The sequence below is a fragment of the Galeopterus variegatus genome, unplaced genomic scaffold (genome assembly GCF_000696425.1).
Source record: "Galeopterus variegatus unplaced genomic scaffold, G_variegatus-3.0.2 Scaffold578, whole genome shotgun sequence".
In the NCBI taxonomy this organism is placed as follows: domain Eukaryota; kingdom Metazoa; phylum Chordata; class Mammalia; order Dermoptera; family Cynocephalidae; genus Galeopterus; species Galeopterus variegatus.
The window spans coordinates 348120-373471 of record NW_007726689.1 but is presented as its reverse complement, the minus strand read 5'-3'; the positions used below and the strand labels follow the sequence as shown (position 1 = coordinate 373471).

General features: G+C 40.3%; 1 protein-coding gene across 1 annotated transcript in view; it reads right to left on the bottom strand.

Annotated features, from left to right (window-relative positions):
- Window positions 1–3181: 3181 nt before the first annotated feature.
- The window catches only part of ELOVL6 (ELOVL fatty acid elongase 6), a 118604-nt gene continuing 96433 nt past the window's right edge, over window positions 3182–25352 (bottom strand). The window contains exons 3-4 of the mRNA XM_008570178.1: window positions 15168–15319; window positions 3182–7506 (exon numbers count right to left, since the gene is read on the bottom strand). Of these exons, the coding sequence (XP_008568400.1) occupies window positions 7082–7506; window positions 15168–15319 (577 nt within the window). The 3' untranslated portion in view covers window positions 3182–7081. The remainder of the gene's footprint in view (window positions 7507–15167; window positions 15320–25352) is intronic.

Genomic DNA, 25352 nt, shown 5'->3' with positions numbered 1-25352 from the left:
TATCCCCCCCCCCCCCCCCACACACACACGGTGGAAGTCCCTATGGTCAGCTGGGCTTCCCAGTTTGGTAGAGGCATCTGGAAATAACGGAGACCCTGCACCAGACCTACCTAGCCTGGAGAGTAATCAGCTACAGACCAGTCAGTGGGGAACCCTTTTAATTATTTTAACTGTCCTGACCATTAATCACAGTGGGGGACACCCACTGTCACCATCAATTTAGAACACCCATTAATTTTGCCCATTTTTTTAAAAAAGCAAAAAACAGCCAAGGATGGTCATGTTACTGACATACTGGTCTGATCCCATTCTTATTTTCTTTTGCAGGAAGCCTGCTATATTATACTCCTTGGTCTTGGAGTTATGTAAGTGCAGTATCTTTGTAGCTAGACAGTGACATAAATGCTTGTATGTTGTAATACTTTCTTTATTCATTTCTGAAACTTCCAGTTTTTGAGACATGAACCAGAAGGTACATGATGGCAGTCATTTGTATTAGGTTTCTGAGACTTTGGTATCAAAACAGAAACATTCCCTAAAGTTTGATTTTCCCTCCCTGCCCCCCTTTTTTTGAAGTTAATGAAAATGCTTTGTGTGCAGTATGGATTTCCCTCATTTTATGATAAAAAATACATGAAATAGATTGCAAAAGGTATAAAAAGTTCCATATATTGAGATATGAAAGGAGGCATAATTTGGCTGTGAAAACCTCCACAAATAACAGGTTCTTGGGTCTTAAATATAAATGTTGTAGGGGCATTGCTGTTGTACACATTGATGCTCAAAAAGCCATGAATGACATAAACCATTTAACCTAAAATGTATGCACCAGAACACTGGAATTTGTTTTTAATTTTTTATTAGCATACTCATTATTACAGTTCATACTTATTCTTTATGCCCCTTATGCAATATCTCTCCTTCCCCCTCCTCCCTTTAATAACCACAGGTTTGTCCTCTCCATCTGATAGATTAACCATTCCTCTGTTGGTTTGCTGCCTACACAATCTGTCCAGTACTGAGACAAGTGTGATCAAGTTCTCCCCTATTTTTGTAAAGCAGATGCTGCTTCTGTTACTCTGGAGTGTGCTTTGTGAAGAGAGAGGTCAAGGTCCTCTTCTTTTTTTTTTTTTCCTCTGCTTGTGTCAATGCAGTTGAGAGTCTGGCGTGCCTTCTGCATGATGGCCGTGACTGCTGCTACAGAGACTAGTCGCTTTTGTGGCAGCCATGGCAATTGTGGTGGCTACGGAGGGCTACTCTCATGGAAATGCTGGTTTTGGTGTGCTCTTGACCTGGTTGCAGCTGGGTTCAGCTTCCCCTGGCTCCATACCTCGGGACCCCGGTGGAGCCCCAACACTGGAATTTGAAGGCCAAATTACTTTAGGACCAGGGAGGGGGTGACTTGAACTACTAATAGCTGGCAGGTGTGGAAGAAATGTACTGAGCTACTACTAAGAAGGACGTGCTGTGCTTGTTAAATATTTTCCCCAATATATATTTCCCCCTGAAACACTTTATATGATGACATGGCAAAGTTCAGTGCAGAGTATTGGAATCTAATTCATTTATACTCTACTTCTTTTCAAAAGATTGAATAGCTGCAATAAAATTAAAGTTAAAGAGATTATATTCATATCTCATTTCTTCTACTTTTGACTCTGGATCTAACCAGCACATTTCCCTCATCTGTAAAAGAAGGACCCAATTTATATTGTTCCATTAAGAACTGCTCTGGTGAGCTAACAGATATGGAAAACATGTAAACTATAAAATGTTATACCCATTAAAGGTATTAAAGTAAAGGGCTAGATGTCTCATGGGATATTAGTCAGCAGCATTTGAAGACTATATCATTGTTGGGCTCTACTTGAGAAATGAGGAATTTCACTGACTCTGTTTTGTGAGCATATTGGTGTCAAGTGTAGGAAGGGCCTTTCTGAGATTCTTGAGTAGCCCTCAGTATCCTGATGTCGCCTTTGTGCTACCCAGAACAAGAGATGAACGAAACCAGAAACATAGTTTGATTTTAAATCAAAAGTTATGACTTTATTTTTAATTTTAATACACCGGAAAAAATATTTCTTTTAATGTCATGAAATAAGCACTTGAAAATAACAATTCCAACATTGCCGTGATTTGCTCCGTGAGGCTTATTATAGGTGGGCTTCTATCAGAACACAGGCTCTGGGGCCCCTGAGAAGGTGAATCTTCCAGAGGTTTTCAAGGTGGCAGCAAGTAACACCCTGCCTGAACATCTCCAGACAGGCAAGGCCTGTCTGAAATGAACATGACCGGGGAGCACGATTAGGCTACCTCTGTAGCCTTTTTGATTTTTTGTCCACTGGGAGAAAAAGTCTCAAGTGCCACCGAGCATTGGGAAAATAACAGCATTTAAATACCTATGAGTTTGACCTATATGGGTTGCAAATGTGGCTTGACCCTGACTTATAGGACCAGTTTCTTTAATTAATCCAGTTACATTAGGAGAAGTTTACTACAGTGCAGTTGTGGCTTGGACTTCCAGTGAAGCGTGTCTGATTCCAAGACTTTTGCCTGCCCCACCTAAAAATCAAAGCATGGTTACTAAGACCTCCCCAAACCCACTCACGGATGTGCTCCCACTGTCCATCTTTACTGCTAGAACTTCTGTGTCACTTTCTTAAAAGAGTGTATTTCAGGAGGAAGGGAAACCTGGGGATTCCCCCCACTGCCCCTTCTGTGAGCCCTGAATTTTCAAAGTATCTGAGGATGAGGAAAGTAACTTGATGATTCAACAGGCTCGTGAATAGACTTCAATGCTCTGAGCAGGTGTACTTAACTGGCCTCTTTTGCTATGGCTTGCAGATATTTATACTTGGAGCCTGTCACAACAGACATTCAAGAAAATGCTGTGACTGCACTGGGACACTTGTTTGCCTACGCAGAGAGGCTGTTGGTTTATTGGCAAAATGGGACCTAGCACTTCATACTGATTGTCGGAACAAATTAGGGTATCATTGCTTTATTAGCTCTCATTTAACTACAGGCTAAATGCTGTGGTGCATTCTTTGTAAAATCTCTTCCTGATGGCAATGGGTCTGAGGCACAAAGAATCAGGTGTTGTATATAAGTATAAAATGGACAGAAGAATAACTTTACAAAGCTGTAGGAGACAATGACTCAGCATGAACATAGGCTCTACTATCATCCCAAATTGTTAGCAAAACATTTATTACTGAAAACAAAAAGACTGGAAAAAAAGATACTACATTTGACTACTGGAAAGTTCTGGACTTTCATCACACAATTCTCACACAGTGTTACTTTTCGGGATGGAAACTTTTTCAGAGAAGTGTCTAAAAGAGACGGACGTGGACCATGCCAATACAATTCAAAGGTCTGAACTCTGGGAGGCAAAGTCTATTTGGTCTTTTCCACTCTCAACTGCTCTCTTGAATCAGCACTTGACCAATACAACAACTCTGTTAAAAAATCCTTAACCAAACTGGAAAAAAGCCCTCTAAATGTACTGTCGCTGACTCAATTGTGTGACACAGACATAGTCTCTGAACAGAGGCTGCTCTATCGGAATAAAAGATAGGAACTTGAGCATGCTGTCTCTCCCAGGTAATTCAAGAGTCTGGGAATATGACCAGACTTCCAGAATATTCTACTCCAGTGTAATTGACTCCAGATGCTTTGTTACTCTGTGACAGGTTTTATCATGAAGATACTATAGGTGATTTTTTAAAAAATTCTGTGGGTTCTTCTAGGTTTCTACTGTCTTTCTGTTTAATTCTACAAAAATCTATTCCAGTGAAGTCTCTGACTCAGTCCAGATACATGAATCTCTGGACTAATCAGTCTCTTTACATAAGTAAAGAGAGATGGAGAAGTGAGGGGGATATAATCAACCCTTCCTTTCCCTCAAGCAACATTTATGTATGTATTCTACCTTGCTGCCTAAATTTTGTAGTGGAGTATGATTAGAAGGATGAGAGTAAATTTCCTGGAATAACAAATCTCAATCCATGATTTTAATTTGGTACTTTGGCTTGGCATTGGATATAAATAATATAGTAGTTGCTCTTTTCTCATAAGCAAAATGAGAAGGTTCAATTAAAACTCCCTTGGTCTATAAATAAAGTAGTTCTCACTAGAATTTCATTGCAAACTCATGGACTCGAGCTGATGCTCAGACCAAATGTACAAAAATGTGTGTGTGTGTGTATGAAATCAAGGACTTTTTCTCAATGCAGGAATGATGTTTTCACCATACTGGAATTGGAATGCCATGGAAAATCTTCAATAGGAAGATAATCTATTGCAGCATAGTGGGGCAGCTATAAAAAGTTGCCTGCCCAACTTTTTCTGGAATGTTAACTGATAGCAGGATTATCTATGTGGCAGTCAATTCTCTGGTAGGTTTCAGATTTGTCATGGGCCAGTAATCCAGCCTCGTATCTTTATATAATTAAAGCAGCTAAGCTGAGATATTAGAAACAATATACTGAACCTGTAATAACGGAATTTCATTTTTTAAAAAATGTGTGGCTTTTTTCCTCCCATGATATAACGTCGGAAATGCCTTTAGATATATTTAACTAATTTAAAAACTATTAGACATTTGACCTGTAAACAAAAATTCTAAATTACATAACAAGTGAACACAAGCACGAACCTAATACCAACATGAAAGTGCTTTAGAAGCAATCATTTAGAGTCTTAAGGTATATGCTCATTTCCTTATTCTAACCTGCATTAAAGGATCTACGATAAATCACTGAATTAAATAATTAAATTAAATCACCCAGATGAGCCTCTAACTGGTCCTTCCATTAAACTCAAGTCAACTGTTATGTGGCATTTTCCTCATTTTAATTATTCTGCTCATTTTCTGTTATATGAAAAAAGGCATATTGCACAGTATCATGGATTTGCAGACTCAAAAAAACGTTATTAATAGGTTCCTAAGAATCTATAGTTGCTACAGCAGGACCTATCTTTTCAGCTCATGTCAGTTTTTGACCTAGTAATAATACATTCCTCCATCAGTTGTGTCTTCTCTAGGAACAAATGTCAAGACATCATAGACGGTTCACATCAATTTAACACAGCTGTAACAGCCCCGCTCCCCAGTTCTTTCAGTCATGACTGGGTTTGCATGGATTCTTTGTTCATTCTTCAAACCATTCACGCAGAATGGAATAAAACTTTATTCTTTTAAAATTCCACACATGAACAGGATGCCAAAAAAGCCCTTGCCATCTCTGACAGAAAAGCAGAGCAGCTGTTTCATGAATGACAGGACAATTAAAGCTAAAATAATATAAAAATAATTTGAAAAATCCCTTTTACTGTACACTCTCAAATAAAGCAAGATAAACGACAGTATCTTTTTCTGCTAGCTAGAAAATGTGTTTCTATTCATTTGGGCTTTGAAGTTGTGTACCCCGCATCTGTGTGCATATATGCATGGTTATGTGTGTATAATCTACACAGTGTAGTAACCCCTAATATTTTCATCTAGTTAGCGTAATCATTAAGCTACTTAACCAATTGGAATACTATTATATCACATTGAACAACTTTACATAATTGTTTCTTTGAAATACTAGGAACGTTGACACATTTATTTGGCTTGTAAAGGACTGAAATATTACAGATAATATTATCTAGGTTTTTTTTTTTTTTTTTTTTTAAAGAATATGGCTCTTAATAAATTGATTTTCTGAGTTCCAGAGCGAAAGTCCCTTTTAAAAAATTTCTTAAGCTGATTTGAAGCAAAAATGATGTCTTCTGATTTGGCCAAAAAATATGATGAATACTTTCTATCATTTAAAATTTGAGGGATAAGTCTATAGGGGGTCCTTTGTTCTCAGCTATTTTCAGCCAAACTTGCTGTTAAGTGTGTTTGTCGAAGTATCTCCACTCGGCCAGCAGAGGGCACTTTAAACATCTCTACATTGCTTGGGGAGCAAATGCAAATAATGCAGAAACACAGTGTTCACCCAACATCAGGAAGAGCCCTGGCAGATTTCTTTTTTGAAATTCATAAAAATATAGAAAATGACGGACTGTACCACAGGATTTCATGGGGAAAGTTATGAGTATGTGTGAAGTCAAATACGGAGGGGCGCACACATTGTCTGAACTCCTCTTCCGCTCACCTGTACAGGTAGTACAGAATCCACTTTGAGATCGTCTGGTTGAGTTTTTATCTTTTTGACTCTGTATTTACTCTTCTGTTCAAAAGCCTGGTACAACTGAACAAAGCATAATGTTTCATATCTCACTGAAGAGTAGAAATTACAGGTCAACCATCAGACACGCCCCGGGATGGGGCTGCGCCTCTGGGGCCTGGGCTGGGTTGTTTCCATCCTGCCAGAAAGAACCTTGGGAAAGTATCACGCCCCACTTGGTTTTGGCAAACTCACTAGCCTGGCACTATGCTGTGAAGGGGAAAGTATCCGTCTTTTCTTTTTTTAGTTGAAATATAGTTGTTTACATCTGTTTTCATAAGGAATGATAAATACATCTTTTCTCATGGGGGCTACAACAGCTAAGTTTTCTTTAAAAGGTTCTAACATCTCAAAAGCATTATTGTCCTACATATAGACCCTGTCTCTTCCCTTATCTTTTCTATTGGCTCCAGTTTAGTGTCAAAAAGATTAGAAAGGATTGTGTGTGTGCTCGCAGTTTTTAAAGTAAAATTCTCTCATCCTTAGAGAAATATAACACTTAGTAGATACATTTTTTATGTAGTGTTAACAGCCTTTGTTTACCTTCTCTTTCTCTCTCTCTGCCTCTGGCTCACTTTTGCTCTCAGATGTCTAGAGTTGACAGATAAAGAGGGAATGGGGTCTTCCAGCAGCAGTGCTTTGAGATGGAGGTCACTCAGTGAGTCCTCACCCAAAAAGGATCATAAACTTACTGGGTTACATCAACCTAATTATCCCTAAGCTGCCTTGGGTTTTGTGTTTGCTCGTATGTTTTGTTTATTTTGTTGTAGCTGCACCATATGTGATTCCTTGTGCCATTTTCTTTTGTCTGTTGTTTTTCTTGATGACCCTGAGCTACGGCTTCCTCCTCAGTTCCAGCACTATTCAGCCTTCATTGTTTTCCTAATTTTGCTGATGTAGGCCTCAAAGAAGAAATGGCAGAAGAGCACAAGGTAGCTGAGGTACATGAGTGAGGACCAGAAGATGTTCTGAAAGTGAGAGTGACACTGGTCATGCTGCATCCAGTAGAAGACCAGGTAGTTAACGACACAGCCCATCAGCATCTGAGTGATCTGGGATAAGGTGATGAACATGGCAAACTTCCGGGAGACTCGGAAACCTGCTGCCCGTAAGACATAGTAAGAGTACATGACGGCATGCACACCGTAGTTCATAGTCATGAACCAACCACCCCCAGCCACCATGTCTTTGTAGGAGTACCATGAGTACAGGAGCACAGTGATGTGGTGGTACCAGTGCAGGAAGATCAGCTTCTGCTTCCTCAGAATAATGAATATTGTATCTCCTGGAAGACAAAGAAGGGAGAGAACGTACATGAGGACCTCGACCACGATGTTATGGTAATCTGTAGATTTGTGAAAGGACAGATGTCTTGAGCTAGTACTGGAGAGTTGGATGGACTGGATTAGAATCCTGGACTGGTACACACGAGCTCTGTGACCTTGGGCAAGTTACTTATCCTCACTATTTTCTAGTTTCCTCATGGATAAAATGGAAATAATTAGCAAAAGTAGCTTGAAACTGTCTGAGGATTAAATAGGATAAACAACATGCCCTCGTCACACACGGTACGCGGGCAACAAATGTCACTTTCAAATGTTGCTTCCAAGACATTTTACACAACATTCTATTAATTTTTGATCTGGAAGGAACATTAGTACCATGTTGCCCAATTCCCAATTCAACCATACATTTTAGGAAATGTCACCTGGAGGGGACAAGTGACTTGTCTCGGGTCATTTACCAATCAAGAGAGATAGACTGGAACTCAAGTGCCCAGTAAAATGTTCTTTGGCCTCTCTGGGGTAGTAAAACCATAATTTTTCTTTGGTACATGACAAAAGTTACCTGTGTGAGTGCCCTGTAAAATGTGAAGCCTTGCCATATGGCGGTGAGAAAAAAATGTAAATAATGGCAAAGTCAGAAGGGAGCAAAAGTCATCTTCTGTTCACATTTGCTGAGGAGAGGGCTACAATGTGAACGTCCCTGTCAAAACTCACGCTGAAATGTAACAGTGTTGAGAGGCAGGACACTTAAGAGGTGATCCGGTCATGAGGGCTCTGCCCCCCTGAGGTTAGTTATCAGGGAAGTGGGCTCCTGGCAGAAGGACCAGGTCGGCCAGTGCCGTTGCTCTCTGTGCCGGTGTCACCTGCCCTCCCACCTCACCAGATATGGGCCTTTGATCCTGGGCTTCCTCGCCTCCTGACTGTGAGAAATACAGTTTTTTCTTTATAAATGAAACAGTCTGTGGTATTCTGATATAGCAGCAGAAAACGAACTATGACAGAGGGTAATAGTAATATTTTATACTAATGAATCAACTGGAGATGACTGTGAAAAACCTTCCCAGGGGGCCGAACCTGTGGCTCACTCGGGAGAGTGCGGCGCTGGGAGCGGGGTGGCGATGGTAGCGCCGAGGCCGCAGGTTTGGATCCTATATAGGGATGGCCAGTGCGCTCACTGGCTGAGCACGGTGCGGGCGACACCAAGCCAAGGGTTCTGATCCCCTTACTGGTCACCAAAAAAAAAAAAAAAGAAAAGAAAAGAAAAGAAAAGAAAAACCTTCCCAGGATCTTTCAAAAATTTTTCTAACAATATCCCTTTAAAGAAAAAGACCACTGTTTCTGAGGTAGAGAAGTTATATTATAGGAGCTAGAATTATGCTAGCTTTTATAGTAGGTAGATACTGTGTATCTGCAATGATTCTCTGAAAAGTCTAGGGATTCTGTAAAAATATACTGTAGAACATTTATGTAAAAATGGAAGAGCAAGCCCAGTAAGAAATATACCCAATTCCATTAACAAGGAGAAAAATAATGAAAAAAAAAAAAAAAAAAGGAAGAGACACTGGGATGCGGGCTAGAAACAGGTTTATGCAGGTAAATGCTTCTTTCTCTCCCTGTCTCTATAGTTATTGGACATGGGAAAAACCAACATCCTTCTTGACCTTCAGGAACTCAACCTTGACTTCTTTTTGTATAATAAGAACTTAAATATCCTTATTTTGGAATTTCATTAAGCACAAAGGGAACTAAGTGCTTATTCCTGTCTTACCCCTCACACACTTTGTGGACGGCCTGAAATGGTTGGCAGTAGACAAGGTCAAAGAATGCTGGGGCTTGGAAAGACTTTAGAGGTTCTGATGGCTGTGGGTGGAATAATCCAGGTGGTGCCTCATTCCATTCATCAGGAGGCTACTAGTTTATTTTCCTACTGAACATTATTACTTCCTATTTGTTTAGAACAGAAAAGGAAAGTTGCCAGCTGATAGCTACATATTTGAACCAACTGTAAAATTTTTGTTGAAGTCTACTTCTCTCTTGTGAGATGCCTGATTTTTACTGTCTATAAATGTCAGACAGGCTGATAATGACAGATGGTGATGATAACCCTTATGTGTACATAGGGGATCAAACTGGTGTCAGGAGACCTGGGGTCCACTTCTTAGTGTTGAATGGTGCTCTCTTTGCATGACTATCAAAGATCCACTATTTCTGTGTAATCACTGCTCAGTGCCTGCCTTCCCTCTGTAGACTACAATACAGACACCATAATTCCAGCCTACCTTTGTGCAAATGGAAATAATGGAGAAGCCCAGGGAACTGTATGTTAAAAACAAACTTAAGTCATTCACAGTTGAGATTTTTTTTGAGTCTCTTAGCACTAACCAAAATATAAATCCCACACAATATCCAAACACAATGTAATAAAAGTTATTTGCCATAAAGCAATAAGCATTTCATCCTCTTTAATTCTTTAGATTTAATTTAGCCCAATCATCACTTTTCTATTAAGATTTTCTTGTCTGGAGAATAATTAAAACAGAACATATGAGAATGAGCTCGTGGGATGAAAAGTGGAATGTGCAGTTCTGGAGTTGAGAACTGCTTTAAGTTTTTCCTGTCTGGAGTGAGGGTGGGGGTGTCTCAGGCTTCATCTGAGACTCACTAGATGTTTCTAGCTACTTTTGTGAGGGGGGGGGTGAGGTAAGAGAGGAAGAATGTGTCATAAAATCTTAAAAACAAAATTAACTTGAATTAAGAATATTTTTCAAAACAAATATGCAGGATGGTAAGTGGAGTAGTGAAGACGAGGCTCTGGAGCTGCTCAGGAGCACTGCTCTACAACAGAGTCAAGGTTACTGTCCCCAAGAACGCTGACCTAGAGAAGGGGGGTCTCCCTCGGGTGAGGACAAAGTGGTGGCTTCCAGAAGGGCTAAGACCTCTTACGGTCTTTGATATTGCAACTGAGATGCATTAGTCACACCACTCTGGTATGTACAGGTTATTTTTTCTCTGGGGAAATCACATAATATCACATTTAATTTGTCATGAGCCAGTCATGCCAAGCTGTGTTATTTACAGGCTTGTAGAAGCTAGAGTAACCCAGAAATGTAGACGAACCTAGGGATCGTGTATTTGATGTCGGGCAACAAATCTTTCTTTTGTCCAGTTGGTATTATGGAGAGGATTTTGACCAAGTACAAGAAATGGACTTATGACCTTTGAATGTTTCAGTCATGTCACCTATTTTAGCTACCTACTGGTTCATGTTCTCTTTACCATCATCTCTCTAACCTTGGCTCCAGCTATTTTCAATCAAGAGACAGCTTGTAAGCAGGGCATGGTGTTTTCATACTTAAGTGTCCTTCCTAAAGTATACCTTCTGGCAGAGCACCCAGAAGTGCAGATCTCTGTGTATCTATGGAGAAGCCAATTAGCATTTAGAAACGCCCAGGTCACTCCTGGTCACCAGAGATGCAGAGAGCCTACTCTCTGCGTGTGGTTTGTCACAGACGGCTGCGGCTGCGTCCCTCTTCACAGAGTTAGATACAGTGCTGCTGAGTCAGGGTTTCAAAAACAATGACAAGCTCAACTGAGCAAGGACCCAGACTCAGAACAGATGTTTCCAAGTTTTAACAAAACCAAATCTCAGCAGGTTTTAATATAATTCAAACAGTAGGCGCTCAAAGATTTGGCACACAAAGCAGGTTGATGGCTCTCTTCCCCTCACTTGTTCTAGTAGATTGTAACCCTATAATTCACTGAAATGAGCTCATTGTTTTCTGCTGAAACAGAAGGCCCTTCTTGCTGTTAAGAGTTTAGTGAAGGGGTAATGGGGAGTTAGTGTTTAATGGGTATAGAGTTTCAGACGATAGTTCTGGGGATGGATGGTGTAATGACTGCACAACAATGTGAACATTATGTATATTTTAGCACAATAAAAAAAGTTTAGTGAAAACTGCAGGCATGTGGGTTTGGAGAAGAAAATAGAGTTTTGGTACTGAATATGGGAAAACTATTCTTTCTCTCTTAAAATCTTTTCCTTCTGGTGCCCATATGGGAATCTAGCATTTTACAATATTAAAAGGCAGAACTTAGAACCTAAAATTAAGAGATGTTCTGAATAATCCTAATAGATAAGTCTTTCTTAATTAAATGGTAGTGACAAGGTTTTCTGACAAAACAAAAACCAAACAAAAAAACAAAACAAAATTGGGAAGGAATTTAACTTCCAAAATGCATGAAAAGGCACCCAAGCAAACATATTCAGTAAGTGAGAGCCAGGGGCTGGCTATCTTGGAGACACCCACACCGATTTTCAGATCTGTTTCGACTCAGCAGTTTACCTCTGGAAGGCACTGTCAAATGAACTCCGCAGTACTGGAAAGATGATATTTGATATTTTAAAATTTACAAAGAGTACTCAGAACATGAAAATATCTCTATAAAGGGCCTGAAACTGTATCAAGAATTTGTGTCCCTAACTACCTCCATTAAAGAACTATGTCAAAATTAGGATATTACTTTTTCCCAACACTTCAGGCCACTGTCAACACTTCAATCCCATATTTTCACTGTGAAGGGATAGATTATTAAATAATCTACAAACTGTCGTGAATGAGGCCTCTTCAGGGAAAGGACTATTATGCCAGCGGCATGCCACTCCAACTGACTGCAAGGGACAGACCTGAGTACGGCTCCTTCTGGGCTCAAGAGGAAAGACTGTTGGATTATAATGTCCACTGTGGGGCAGAGGAAAGTGTAATATTCGAATGTAGGTTAAATTAAGACAAGAGAGATTAATTAGCATCATCAGGACCAACACAACCAACACAACCAAAGGAGAAGAGCGTGGATACCTCTGAGAGCTACATTAATAGTTCTTCTCTAGGAATCCTAACTCTGTCCACCATCCTAAAACTTTGATTCCAATCTGAAATAGAAGTCAGAAGGACAGAGAGCATAGGCCTCATCATTTCTTTGAAGGAAACTGACCACCATGGATAGCTTGAGGTGTCTTCAATAAATTATTTTTCCAAAAGGTAGACAAGCCTATTTTTATTCTCAAGCCCGTTCTATACAACTGGACAGAACTCAGAACACAGCACAGACAAGAAGTCCTTGTGAGAAAAAGCATTTTTTGAAGAAAAGGCTGACGTTACTTCTTTGCAATATGAGGCTTAAGGGCCGGAGGTATGATACCAATTCTGATTAAAAAAAAAAAAATTTGTTGAAAGTAGTAAGAGGTGGAAATTCCAAGTGTTCAGGGGTAGGGGGGAGCATGTATCTCATGCATTTACTCCATTCAGGTATTTACAGTCAGTCCCTTGTCAAAATAGATGGGGAAGTAAAAAGGAAACTCATTGTACAACATAAGACTCAAAAAATATGATATTTCTCAACTTGAATAATTCTCAAATGTTAATAGTGCATGAATTTATTTTAAAGAAAAAAGTCACAAAACCCCAAATGTAAAGAATACATGCTCGCATTCTGAGACTAGCTGCAGTTTGAGAACAGTGCTCTAATTCAGAAACCCTGTGAATCTAAGTAAAAAAATAATTACTATGAAATACATCTGGTAAGATAATCTTTTATCCATAAATGAAAACACAAAATTAAAATAATCTCACAGAATTTTGAAATTCCTAAAGGGCTGAGCCCGTGGCGCACTCGGAGCGCAGTAGCACTCCCGCGGCGGGTTCGGATCCTATATAAGGATGACCCTTGCACTCACAGCGCTCACTGGCTGAGCGCGGTGCGGCCGGTCTCAAAAAGGACAAAAAAAAAAAGAAATTCCTAAAAATACATTATCAGGTTTTCAGGCATTGTCTGTAGATCCAAGTTTGAAACTGCTTCTCCAGTCTAAGACTTTGCACCTAGTGGTCCCAATACAAGTATTAAAAAATGTCCTGATTCATAAAATGCGCACTATAAAATTTTTTTTTAGATAAAATAGCCATTCTACCAAGAGGAGAGGAAAAAAATGAAGCATTGTAAATTTTAAAAATTTTTTTGCAAAAATGTTAAAATGAAGTAAATTTTAAATGTGACATTCATTTATAGTGTTCTATTACTTTGGTTGAGGAATATTTGGATGTTTTGCCAATGAGAACAGACTTTAAACATTTTAAATTTAGAAATTTTGAAATTTTCTTTAAGATATTTATAAAATTATTGTCAATAAACCTATTAATCAAGAAAAACAACAGCAACAACAACAAAAAGATAAAGTAGCCATTCTATTTCACCCCCTATTAAATGCCTGGCCCATGGTTAGGAGCTTAATATAAATTTATTGAATAAATGAATTAATGACTTAATGAATCCATACTAAGGCATTTTATTCTAAGACGCTGTTTTCATCGGTTGTGTGTGTGTGTTCCTCTCTCACAAAACTGCAAACTGGTATATATTCTTAGGGAAACCTGGCACAGATACATGATAGTTGTCTAGTCATTTTGGACTATATAGAGGACCTATCTTTGTACCCCTGCCCCTCTTAGGAAAGGTTTTCAGAAAAAATTTCCTTTTGCTGCTCTTCCCTTGTGTTTGACCTGGGAAGACAACAGTCAAGCCAATAGCTCAAACTAGTTGTCACCTTCCTGTGGGCTGCAGGTTTTTAGCATCCAATGGAAAGTGGCTAGGTTGTGGACTTACACATTAGAGAGATCTCACATCCTACACAAGTAGACACAGGGCATGAACTAGGGGCACCTTACAAAAGACTGCTGATAGCTTACATTGTAAGTAGCTTGTAATGAAATTATAACCTCCAACCCCCCTTTTAGGGGAAACAGGAGAAAAAACAAATACTTTTTGAACTAAATACATGCAATTTTTAATTCTAGAATGACAATATTTACTTTAAATATTTTGAAGTACATACAATTCTTAATTCCAGGTAAAAAAATAAGAAACCCAGAGGGTGGCGAAGTTTTTCCTAGGAATATATAATGATTTGTGAGATGGTGGCCAGCATTACTTCTCGTTGCACTCTGTGCTGTTGCCAGTAGGTCCCTTTCTCTGGTAATAGACATTTTCCTGGAAAACTATGACCACATAAAATCCTTGCCACTTAATTTTTCAGTTTCTGCTAAACTATGCCACTTTAAAATATAAGACTGTTAAAGAGTTAAAGGAAAAACCCTAGAAATCTACAGACATAGCCAGTATTTTCTAGAAAGTGAACTACAGGGCCACTTAGCATTTGTTAGGGATACCCAAATGAAAAGCTTAATTTCCTAATCTGAATCCCAATTTGAGAGATGAAGATATGCTTAGGCATTGGACTTGGAAATAACTGTTGCTCTTTTTACCCCATATTCTAATATTAGCTCAGCTGTTAATGGGCCTTAGAGGGGGAACTGTGCATATTCTACAAGCCCCTAGAAGTGCACTTTTAGTAGTACTTGAAAAGTCAGCATGTCCTATGTAAACTACTTTGCTCTTAATATACACAATGCACCATTATTTAAAAGGAGGGGGGTGGGGCTGAGAAAAAGTGGAAGTCAGTCAAGAACTCAAATTCATTCATTATAACTTTCCTGCAACCAAGAAAACAGGACTTTCAAATTGTTTCTTTGGTCACTTTTAATAAATATTGTGGATATATGTAGCTACAAAGAGAGGGGGAGGATTTGGAAGGAGAGAAGGCACTCACCTAGTTCGGGTGCTTTGCTTAGCACAAATGCATAAGCCCAGAATTTGCTGACAGGTCCATTGTAAAAACTCTGGTCACAAACTGACTGCTTCAGGCCTTTGGTCATCAAAATGTACACCATATAAGCACCAGTTCGAAGAGCACCGAATATACTTCATAATGAAAAGAGAAGAGAAACAATATTTAGAAAAATAATTTCATTCCTGGACATAAAACCTTACTTAGAAGACTGGTTGGCCATCGGCAGGAAATAGACATAGAAGAATCGTAATAGTTTGCATTTACCTGGAAATATCTGAGGGTGTTCTGCAAATAAGAACTAATACTATTCTCAGTACTTTATTCTGAAGATCATATGCCATACCACTTACTCTTTATCAACATTCCAAAAAGAGGTCATGGAAAATGGGAAGAGATACAGAGAAGGATCTCATGAAGAACCCTGGTGACCTTTGTATTTCAGCTGAAGAGCTGTTCCTTGGGAAGGAGATGGGTGTGGCTGCAAACTCTTGAAATTATCTCAATTCTATCCTACGTTCAACACTTTTCCAAGTCCCACTGGCTCTATTCCCCTAAAAATCTGTTTCTCTCTTTAAACCAACTCTTCCTCTATGTCTGGACTGCCCTTTAATAAGGGCCTCCTTGGCCTCTCCTTGGACTCCTGCAGCAGGCTCCACACCACTGTCCTTGGTGACCCCTTCCTTCCCACTCTCTGATCCATCTTTCTCATAGAAGCCAGAAAGAGCCTCCTTCAAAACTTAGCTCTACTGTCAACCTCCTCCAGGAAGCTCACCCAGGAAGAGATAAGTGCAAGCTTGCTTCTCTGAGCTCCCCAGAACCATGTACTAAAACTGCTCTAAAACTGTTCTTCAATGCTCCATAATGTGTTTGTTTCCACATAGGCAAAGGTGGTCAAAAGACTACTGAAAAGGGAAAGATTGTTAAAAATATGAAAAAAAAAACAACCCCAAAACCCAAAAACCCCAAAACCTGACATATGAGTTTTTTAAATCACAGAACTGGTAAGGAAACAGGAGAGCCCTTCAACATGTTGAGCTCCTGAAGTGTGAAAGGACTTGGCAACTAGAACGAGCAGCCTCCCTTATGGAGTGAACCCCTGAAGTGTGGGTCTCAGAGTATGCAAACCACACCCTGGATTGAAAGGAGAGCTGGCCGACCACATGCGGGAGATGTGCCTACCTAGCCTTCTCCTGCCCAAAAGAGCAGCATCCCCTCTTAGAAGTCAGTGGGAGATAAACGAGCGAGCGAACAACTGTTGAATTGAGTGGCAGATGCAGACCTGTGATTCTTCTGAACCACCAAGCATAGTTTATAAAACATTGCCTTCCTCACTGACTCCAGCCCAGGGTACCCAGAAATCACACCAGCCCAGAGCCCCTCCTCTACTGCACTTGCTGCTAGACTGTGCGTGTGCTTCACTCATGATCAGAGTCGATCCAAGGAAAGAATGTGTGAAATAGTTACTTTTCTTTAATCTTCCTGGGTTTCAAAATCATTGTAGTTTATTCCCAGTTTCTGAAGTATCAACACAATTTATCCTTTTAATCATTAATAATTTATCAGCATGGTTTTAGATGCTGGGATGACAAAAATTAATAAGCTAACTCTGGCTGTTGGAAGTGGTCCTGGAAGCCTTCAGAGGAAGTGGCACCTGAGTTAGGGGCAAATACGTATGCACAAGTTTGAGAATTAGGGTAGGGGGAGGTCATTTCAGACCATTGTAGAATTGTAGGTTTTGATATCATGGTGACCCACAATATTGCTGACAACAAGCGTAAAGCACATATTATTGTCCCATATCTGAACATAAGCCTCATTCCCTAAGCTCTGAACAATAAGGCTGACTCAGAATAGAGGACAGTGGCACTTTTCAGGGAAACCGACAGTGCCAGCCATTGGGCCCGTGTGTCTGTGGGCAAAGGCGCATTGTTGCGACGTGACAATGTGACTGTTGGGGAGCAGTGGGGGATCTGCTCAGCCAACAGGATGATTGTTATTTGTGGGAAGCCACTAGCTCTGCCCCTGGCACATCTCAGCCATTGCACACTTCAGAATCAAGTGGTTTTTATTATAATAGTGTCACACTGTGACACTTTCCCAAAATACACTCTAAGGTAAGGAGACAGTTTTTCCTCCCTAAGTGACGTTATCTTGAGAAACAGCATGATGGAGCGGGCAAACACGAAGTTTACGCTATCCTGCCCCAGTCCTTATTTATGTCCACGGCAGGCACTACTGCTGATTGGTCTTGGCACTCCTCCTGGCCATGCCAGTACTAGCATGGAAGTTCTTAACCACTTTAAGCCACTACCAGTAGATCAGAGTTGCAAACTGAAGCCTTTATACAGTAGGCTCCAATCACAGCTCAATCACTTACTAGTTTCATAACTGGGCGAGTTACTTAAGGCTTTTTCATCTGAAATGAGAATAACATCTAACTTGCAAAAGTAGTTTAAGTAAGGCATTTAGTTAGCATCAAGCCTCAAATACATAGGTAGCCCAATAAAGCAGTGTTTATTATATTCTTATTCTATTACTATTTGTTGTTGTTATTACGGCTGCTTTACTTTGTCTATCCCTCAATGTTGAAAATCATCTTTCCTTCTCTCATTCTGTCATGTAAGAGAGGTTAACGATAATTATCCATAATTGAAAGTCAAGGAAATTGACTTAAGGAGAACTTGATTGCTCGTATTATTCCCGTTGCTACGGCAACTTGCACTTGTGTATTTTTCCGGGTTTATTCTCGGCCGGTTGACAGGGCTGAGGCTCCGTGTGACGCGCTCGTGTCTGTGCTGGTCTCTCACTTTCCTCCGGGCCTGGCAGTCACCCTTCCCCTTGCTGGGGGACATCACTGGTCTTTTTATAAAGAAACATTCCGTCCACACCACGGCACCCTCCGGGGTTTCCAGAGGCCTGCGGAGGCCACCCCCTGCACGGCGACACTTCCCCTGCCCCGCGGAGGGACGCGGACTCCCAGGGTGGCGTTGCTGATCTGAGCACGGTCAGGGAGCCCTTCAGCGCCGGGTGTGCAGGCGGCTCCACGCTGGGCCGGCCCCGTCCCCATAACGTTGGACATGTGCCAACTTTTCACAATAAGTGAAAAGCCAGCAAGTTCACAGTAGGAAGTTGCTGGTTTTCCACAGAACGTCTTGAAGGAAAGGCCGTTGGTACAGGAAAGCATCTGGCTCACGTGCAATACATGTTTCAATCTGGTGATGCAGATTATTCCAAATCTAGTGCCTCAAATAGGCTGAGTTTGGGCCACTGTGTTTAATGAGGGCAGATGACTGTTATATCACATGTCTTTTCTCAGCTGTAAGGTCATACTGGCATACTTTTATTTTCCTTTAAAGAAATGTATCATTTTTTTCTTGTCGAAGCCTAGTTTTGATTAGAACAGTCAATGGAGTAGCACAGAGCTCAGTGGAGAGGGCATGGATATTTCTGCTCTCCCTCAGCAACAACGCAGCAAGAATGAGGGGCGGTCACAGCCCTCATTAGCTGAGGCTTTTCTTTTCAAACCACTGTTTTGGATTCTAGTCCAGAAAAAGCCTGTTTCTTCGTCATTAGCCATTTGTCATGGCATGTCCTCAATGAGGTGCCAAGAATACCCACTGGGTAGTTAATTGTGATACTCCATGGGTGGGGGTGGGAGCCTTCTGTTTTTGTACTATATACTTTTCTACATTATTTGACTATTTTAAAGCCAGCATATTATTACATTGATAATTTTTAAAAATCTGTTTTAAATAGGTGCCTGGCCACAACTGATCCACTGAATACACAATCACAATGGTACGAGCTTGCAAGACTTTACTAGTGAATTTTTTAGTATGAAGTTGGGACATAACGCTAATCCTTGATTAGCCCTTGGATGACAAAGTGGCATTAGGACTGGTACAGAAAAGATTGTTTCACTTATTGAATCAACACCTACTTAATCAACATCCACTAAGTGTCAGATATGATAGTATTCACTAGGGTGGGGAGAGAAGATCTACAGCCTATCGCAGGAGACAATAAACATACATATGATGTGTGTGTGTGTGTGTGTAAAAAGCAATAGGAACAATTAGTGATGATGACAGAATACTGAGAGAATGCATATGTATATGGTTGGGATTCTTCTTTGGATATATACATAAGCAGTATAAGAGAGATATAGCTAAGCTTCTTTAAAACCATGCTCTGACCGTGAGGTCTGACCATTTATTTACTTGAGAAAAGATTGAATAATTCTGTTTTCCAATTTATTGCCATCTGGAAGTCAAAATGGAATATCCAAGTAATGACTAAGAATACCCTGGGAAGAGACTTGTGTATAAATCATGAAGACTTTCAACTATTTCCATTTTCCACATGAACATCAGTAGTTGATAAAAACCACTTTTACTTTGTTCCCTTACTGGCCCTCAACTTCAATGTAAAGTATTTTGGAATCAAAAGCCCTTTTATTCTGAAGTGCCTACATCCCCAATCTCCACCCTAACTCAAAAACCAAAAGCACAATTACTTCTAGGATTGGGTGATGAAAATGTTTTATGACACTTCTATCCTTCAATTGGAAAAAGAAAAAATGGTATGAGATTTTGTCAGCTGTCAAAACATGGAAACAGCAGACCCAACAGTAGCAATTCTTTATAAACACAGGAGAGGTCACTGATTTTCCTGGTAACAAAACCTGAACTGCCATTGGTCTTGACTCTGACAGTTTCCAGAGTACAAAGACTATCCAATGATCCCAGAACAGGTTAAAACAAATTAACAACCCTCAAACCCATTAGATTTGGAAGATGATACAGGACTACAGTGCCTGCAATACAGAATCATGACATCTCCATGTCAATATCATGTTTCTACTGACAACCCAAATTCTAACCCTGTCCACACCTGATGACAGGCATCAACAGTAGAGAATGCCTCCTTTACATTGGTCTAGTGTGTTAGCCTTTGCAAAAATAACACTTTTCAATAATAACATTACAAGCCATCGAGTATGGATTTCTTTTCTTTTTTTTGTCTAAGTCAGCAGTTAATTGGGATGTATATTGTAGTTTTCATGACAATTTACTTCCTCTATTCCTCCTCTAACTATTCATAGTGTATAATTTCACTTTATCTTTTTACTACTGAGTGATCATTTCTAGGTTTGACTCATTTACCTTTCTTGGAATTTTTAATCAGCAACCACCACAAGAAAGTTTGAAAATCCCTCAAACACCTTGTGGATCAAAAACATGAGGCTAAAATTGCACATTACATATAATTGAAGATGCACAACATATTTAAACCTACTAACTCCACTGTTGGAATATAACATATACTTTAGATATACTTGCAAAAGTATACCAAAATGTATGTTTTGTCCAATGACATGAGAATGGTTAAATAGATTACAATGAATACAATAAAGCTATAAAATGTACCAGGATGATGTGCATTAGGTGCTAACATGAAAGAACCCCAAGACACACGATTAAGTGAAAAACATACGGAGCAGGACAATCCAAATGGTATGATCCAATTTGTGTACATTTTAAAACGGTTATGTATACATGCATTATAACTGTTATAAAAATTTCTTATGGAGGAAAACCCTTCAAATTTTTAATGATTATTATTAGAAATTTGTTTTACCATATCAGTGTATTACTTTTTTTCAGAAGCTATTAGAAAACTAATTTTAAATTCTCATTTCTAATATTTATAATGTCTTTCTCATATTTAAGTTGATAATTGATGTCCAAAAAATCTTGAGATTCTTTTTTTTTTTGATTAAAAAAATGAAAGATTAAAAGTTTGAATATTTCTTATACATGAACTCCTTTGCTTCTGAGAGATCTGATATGTTAGATGGAGTTTTTCATCTAGAGCGGAAGCAGATTGTCAACAACAGTAAGAAGAATGGAAATAAAGAATTAAAAACTGAAATAAGAGGCTTCCTAACAAGATGGTGGAATAGATGGTCCCCAGTGTCACTCTCTCCCACAAATCAACGAATTTGCAACTATTAAAAAGCAATGACAGCCAAGCTGGGGGGCCAATAGAGCTCGGGGGAAGAGGAGGAGAGACCTACGGAGTTCACGAAGGCAGGAGAAACCACGATGAGAGAAAGAAAGAATTGCTCCTACCATTTTGAATCCTGGCTACTTCAAGGCTGGCCCTGGGGAGTGCACGGAGCAGGAGCTGGCAAAATTCGATGCTGTTCCTCTCAGATAAAGTTCCTTGGAGGCTGCAGGGGAAAGGAGGGCCTTGGTGGCTCTCAGGCCAGCAGGACCACTAAGAGGGTTCCTGTGGACCCACACAGGAGCAAAGGGCCGCAGGTAACTGAAAAAAGGAGCCACTCAGAGGCAGGTGAGTCATCTCTAGGGACTAGCTCATGACCCGACCCATGGGAAGTGTTTGCAGCATGGGTGGTGAGGGAGATGAGCCCACCAGGAGAACACTGGGACACAGCAAAGACAACTGATCTGCCCCCCAAAAAGTGAAGGACCACTCAGAGGAGACTGGTCAGGAATATAGAATTGCAAGGGGTGCAATTTGATGAAAAGACTCAGGCCCAGACCAGAGTTTCTACAAAACCCAGGTGTAATGGATTTCACTCGGCCCAAAAGTACCTATAAAGTCAACCATTAAAACCTGAGCTGCACAAAAAGCCTTCCCCAGAGAATCAGCAGCAAAGCAGCAATTTAGCTCAACCACAGGGCCCAATTTTACTGACCGATAACGGGATCGCAACCCTCGTAATAACTTCGTATAGCATACATTATAGCACAAAAAGCCTTCCCCAGAGAATCAGCAGCAAAGCAGCAATTTAGCTCAACCACAGGGCCCAAGTGCTGGTTCCCCACAGGAAGTTCCTCCATTTTAGAAGTAAGCAATGGACAACAAATTAGTTCCAGTGCAGTGTGTAGTGGAGGGAAGAGCAAATAATCCAACACAGAACTGAAAAAAAACCCCAAAATACCCACAGACCAGAAACAAAGTTTGATATTAACTAGTAAAGATCTCACTTCGCCAAAGAACCCCTATAAAACCTAGAAGGACCAGAAGACCCCTGGGACCCCAAGCCAGTGTGGGGGGAAGCACCAGCCATGCCCCCTGACACCCACAATCAGCCCAGTATGTGCTCTGGCCTCCCAAACCGGGATGGTGGGGAACAGAAAACCTCGGACACACACCCTCCCCCCACCTGCAACCAGCCCAGCGATGATGACTGAACCACAGCTTGAAGCCCCCTGGTCTCCCCTGCAGGAATGAGGGGGTGCCATGGGCCTCAACCACATCCCCCTCCTTCCTCCTTCTCCCACCCTATTTCCTTCCCCTCCTCCCTCTCCCCCTGCCACCCAACTGCTCTGCAACACCAACTTAGAATGTATAAAATGATGGAGCTGGGGACCGACCCCTCCTCCCACAACCAAGTAGGTTGCTGCTGCCACAGGGCCTGTTACTCTTTCAGAAGGAGAGAAAAAATCTGGGGTTATCAAAGATGAGAAGGGAGAGGGAGAGGGGGATGGGGAGAGACTGGATAAGGGGCATAAAGAATAAGTATGATTTGTAATAAATATATGCTAATAATATTGATTTGATCACCATATGTTAATGTTGAACCCCCAAAATATGTATAATCAATTATGATTCAATGAAAATATAAGTAAATAAAAAAAAATTTTAATTTATAAAAATGAAAGAAATAATATAAAAACTGAAATACATGACAAAAAAGAAGTGTGTATAAAAGCTAAAACTAGTTTAGAATAGGATATGGAAGATAGATAAGGTCTCTTTGGAGAAATAACATTTACTCCCAGAAACATGAAATAGCTTACACTGCATTTTTTAATGGTATCTAAAAATGAGTGTTAAATAGTATCACATGATGATATTCATGAACTCCTAGACTAAATGCTACATGGCAGTGTGGAGTCTATTGGTGCTGAACGCTTCGTGGAGGAAGCAGTTAAGTGAACCACCTTAGTGGATAATATGGCCCCGACAGACAAATGGAAGGCAAGCATGTGCTCTACACCTGCTGTCTCTACCTACCACCAATTCCCCGATAAGTCAGAAAGCTTCAGTCTCAAACAGAGGTTCTTTTTTAATGTTTGATAGGATGGGTTGACTTTGATTAGCTTTCTGACATATCAGTTTATTCCCTTAACTTGTAAATCTAAGCATTTTTTTTTTAAATAAAAAAGAAAGCCTTTAGAGACTGAATGTTACTTAAATAACTACCTGGTTTTTCATTGACACTCTAGCAAGTGGCCTTCTGTTTTGTCCTTAGGTTAAGCTGTGTTCTATTCCTTTTTCTCTTGGAGCTGGAATTGTGACTGACCCATTAAAAGACCTGGGTCCTTTATGTCATCAAAAGCTTTGTATCCATGGGTTCTGTGCATCAAAGGATGCACTCATTAGAGTGAAAAGGCAACATACGGGATGAGAGAAAGTATTTGTAAATCGACAATCTTATAAAGAGAGGTTAATATCTAGAATATATAAAGAATGCCTACAGCTCAAGAATAGACAATTAACTCAGTTAAAAAATGGGCAACAGACTTGAATAGACATTTCTCCAGATATGATATACAAATGGCCAACAAGCATATGAAAAGACGCTCAACCTCACTGATCGTTAAGAAGATGCAAATAAAAACAATGAGATATCACCTCACAATCATTAGAATGGCTATTATCAAAAAAACTAAAAATAACTAGTGTTGGCTACAATGTAGAGAATTAGAACACTTGTGAATTGTTTAAGGGAATGTAAAATGGCACAGCGGCTGTGGAAAAACAGCATTGTGGTTCCTCAAAAAATTAAACATAGAATTACCATATGATTCAGTAATTCCACTTCTGGGTATACATTCAGAGGATTGAGATCAGGATCTTGATAAGTTATTTGTACAGCCACCTTTATAGCAGCAGTACTCACAACAGCTAAGATATGGAAGCAACCTGAGTATCATTGATGATGAATGGATAAACAAAATGTGGTTTATATATACAATAGAATATTATTCAGCCTTAAAAAGAAAGAAAATCCTTACACATATTACAACATGGATAAACCTTGAGGACATTATGCTAAGTGAAATAAGCCAGTCACAAAAAGACAAGTACTATATAATTCTGCTTATGAATTATCTAAAGTAGTCAAATTCATAGACACAGAAAGTAGAATAATGGCTTAGGGGCTGAAGGGGGGAGGCAATGGGAAGTTGTTTATTTTTTAAGTGGCAGAATCATGTGTTTAACACACATTTACTGAACATCAGAATCCTTCCATAAGTGCCTAGATCCTGATCACCAACTTCTGTGACACTCAGGGTGTCTATGCTTCAGTTCCTTGGGTTTCCTAAGGATGGGTTGCTTGGTAGGATTCTGACTGTATCTGCTTCAGTCTGAAGAACGACACAGGGCACGTCTGGTCAAGATGGCAGAATAGACAGTCCCCAGCATCACTCTCCCACAATCAACTAATTTATAGCTATTAAAAAGCAATGATTGCCAAGCTGGGGTCGTTAGAGCTTGGAGGAAGAGAGACCTACAGAGTTCATGAAGGTGAGAGAAGCTACAATGAGAGAAAGGACCTCTCTGAGAGCTTTGAGCCTCAGCCACTTCAAGGCTGGCCCTGGTGAGCACATGGAGCAAGAGCTGGCAAAAGCCACAGCTGTGTCCTATCTATGAAGTTACTTGGAGGCTGCAGGGGAGAAGAGGACCTTGGTGGCCCACAGGCCAGCAAGACCACTAACAGGGTTCCTGTGGACCCACATAAGAGTGAGGGGTCACAGACAACTGAAAAAAGGAGCCACTCAGAGGCTAGTGAGTCATTGCAAGGGGCTGGTGCATGCCCTGCTCCATGGGAAGTGTTTGGAGTGCAGGCGGTGGGGGAGATGGGCCCACGAGGGGAATATTGGGGCACAGCATGGACAGCTGATCTGCTCTACAATCAGCACAGGCCCACTCGGTGGACACTGGTCAGGAATACAGAACTGCGGGGGGTGCAGTTTGCTGAAAAGACTCAGTCCAAGACCAGAGTTTCCACATAAACTGAGTATACCAGACCTCATAAGACCCAGAAGTGCTTATAAGGTCAGCAATTTTTCCTGAGCTTTACAAAAAGTCTTCCCCAGAGAATCAGCAGCAAAGCAGCAATGA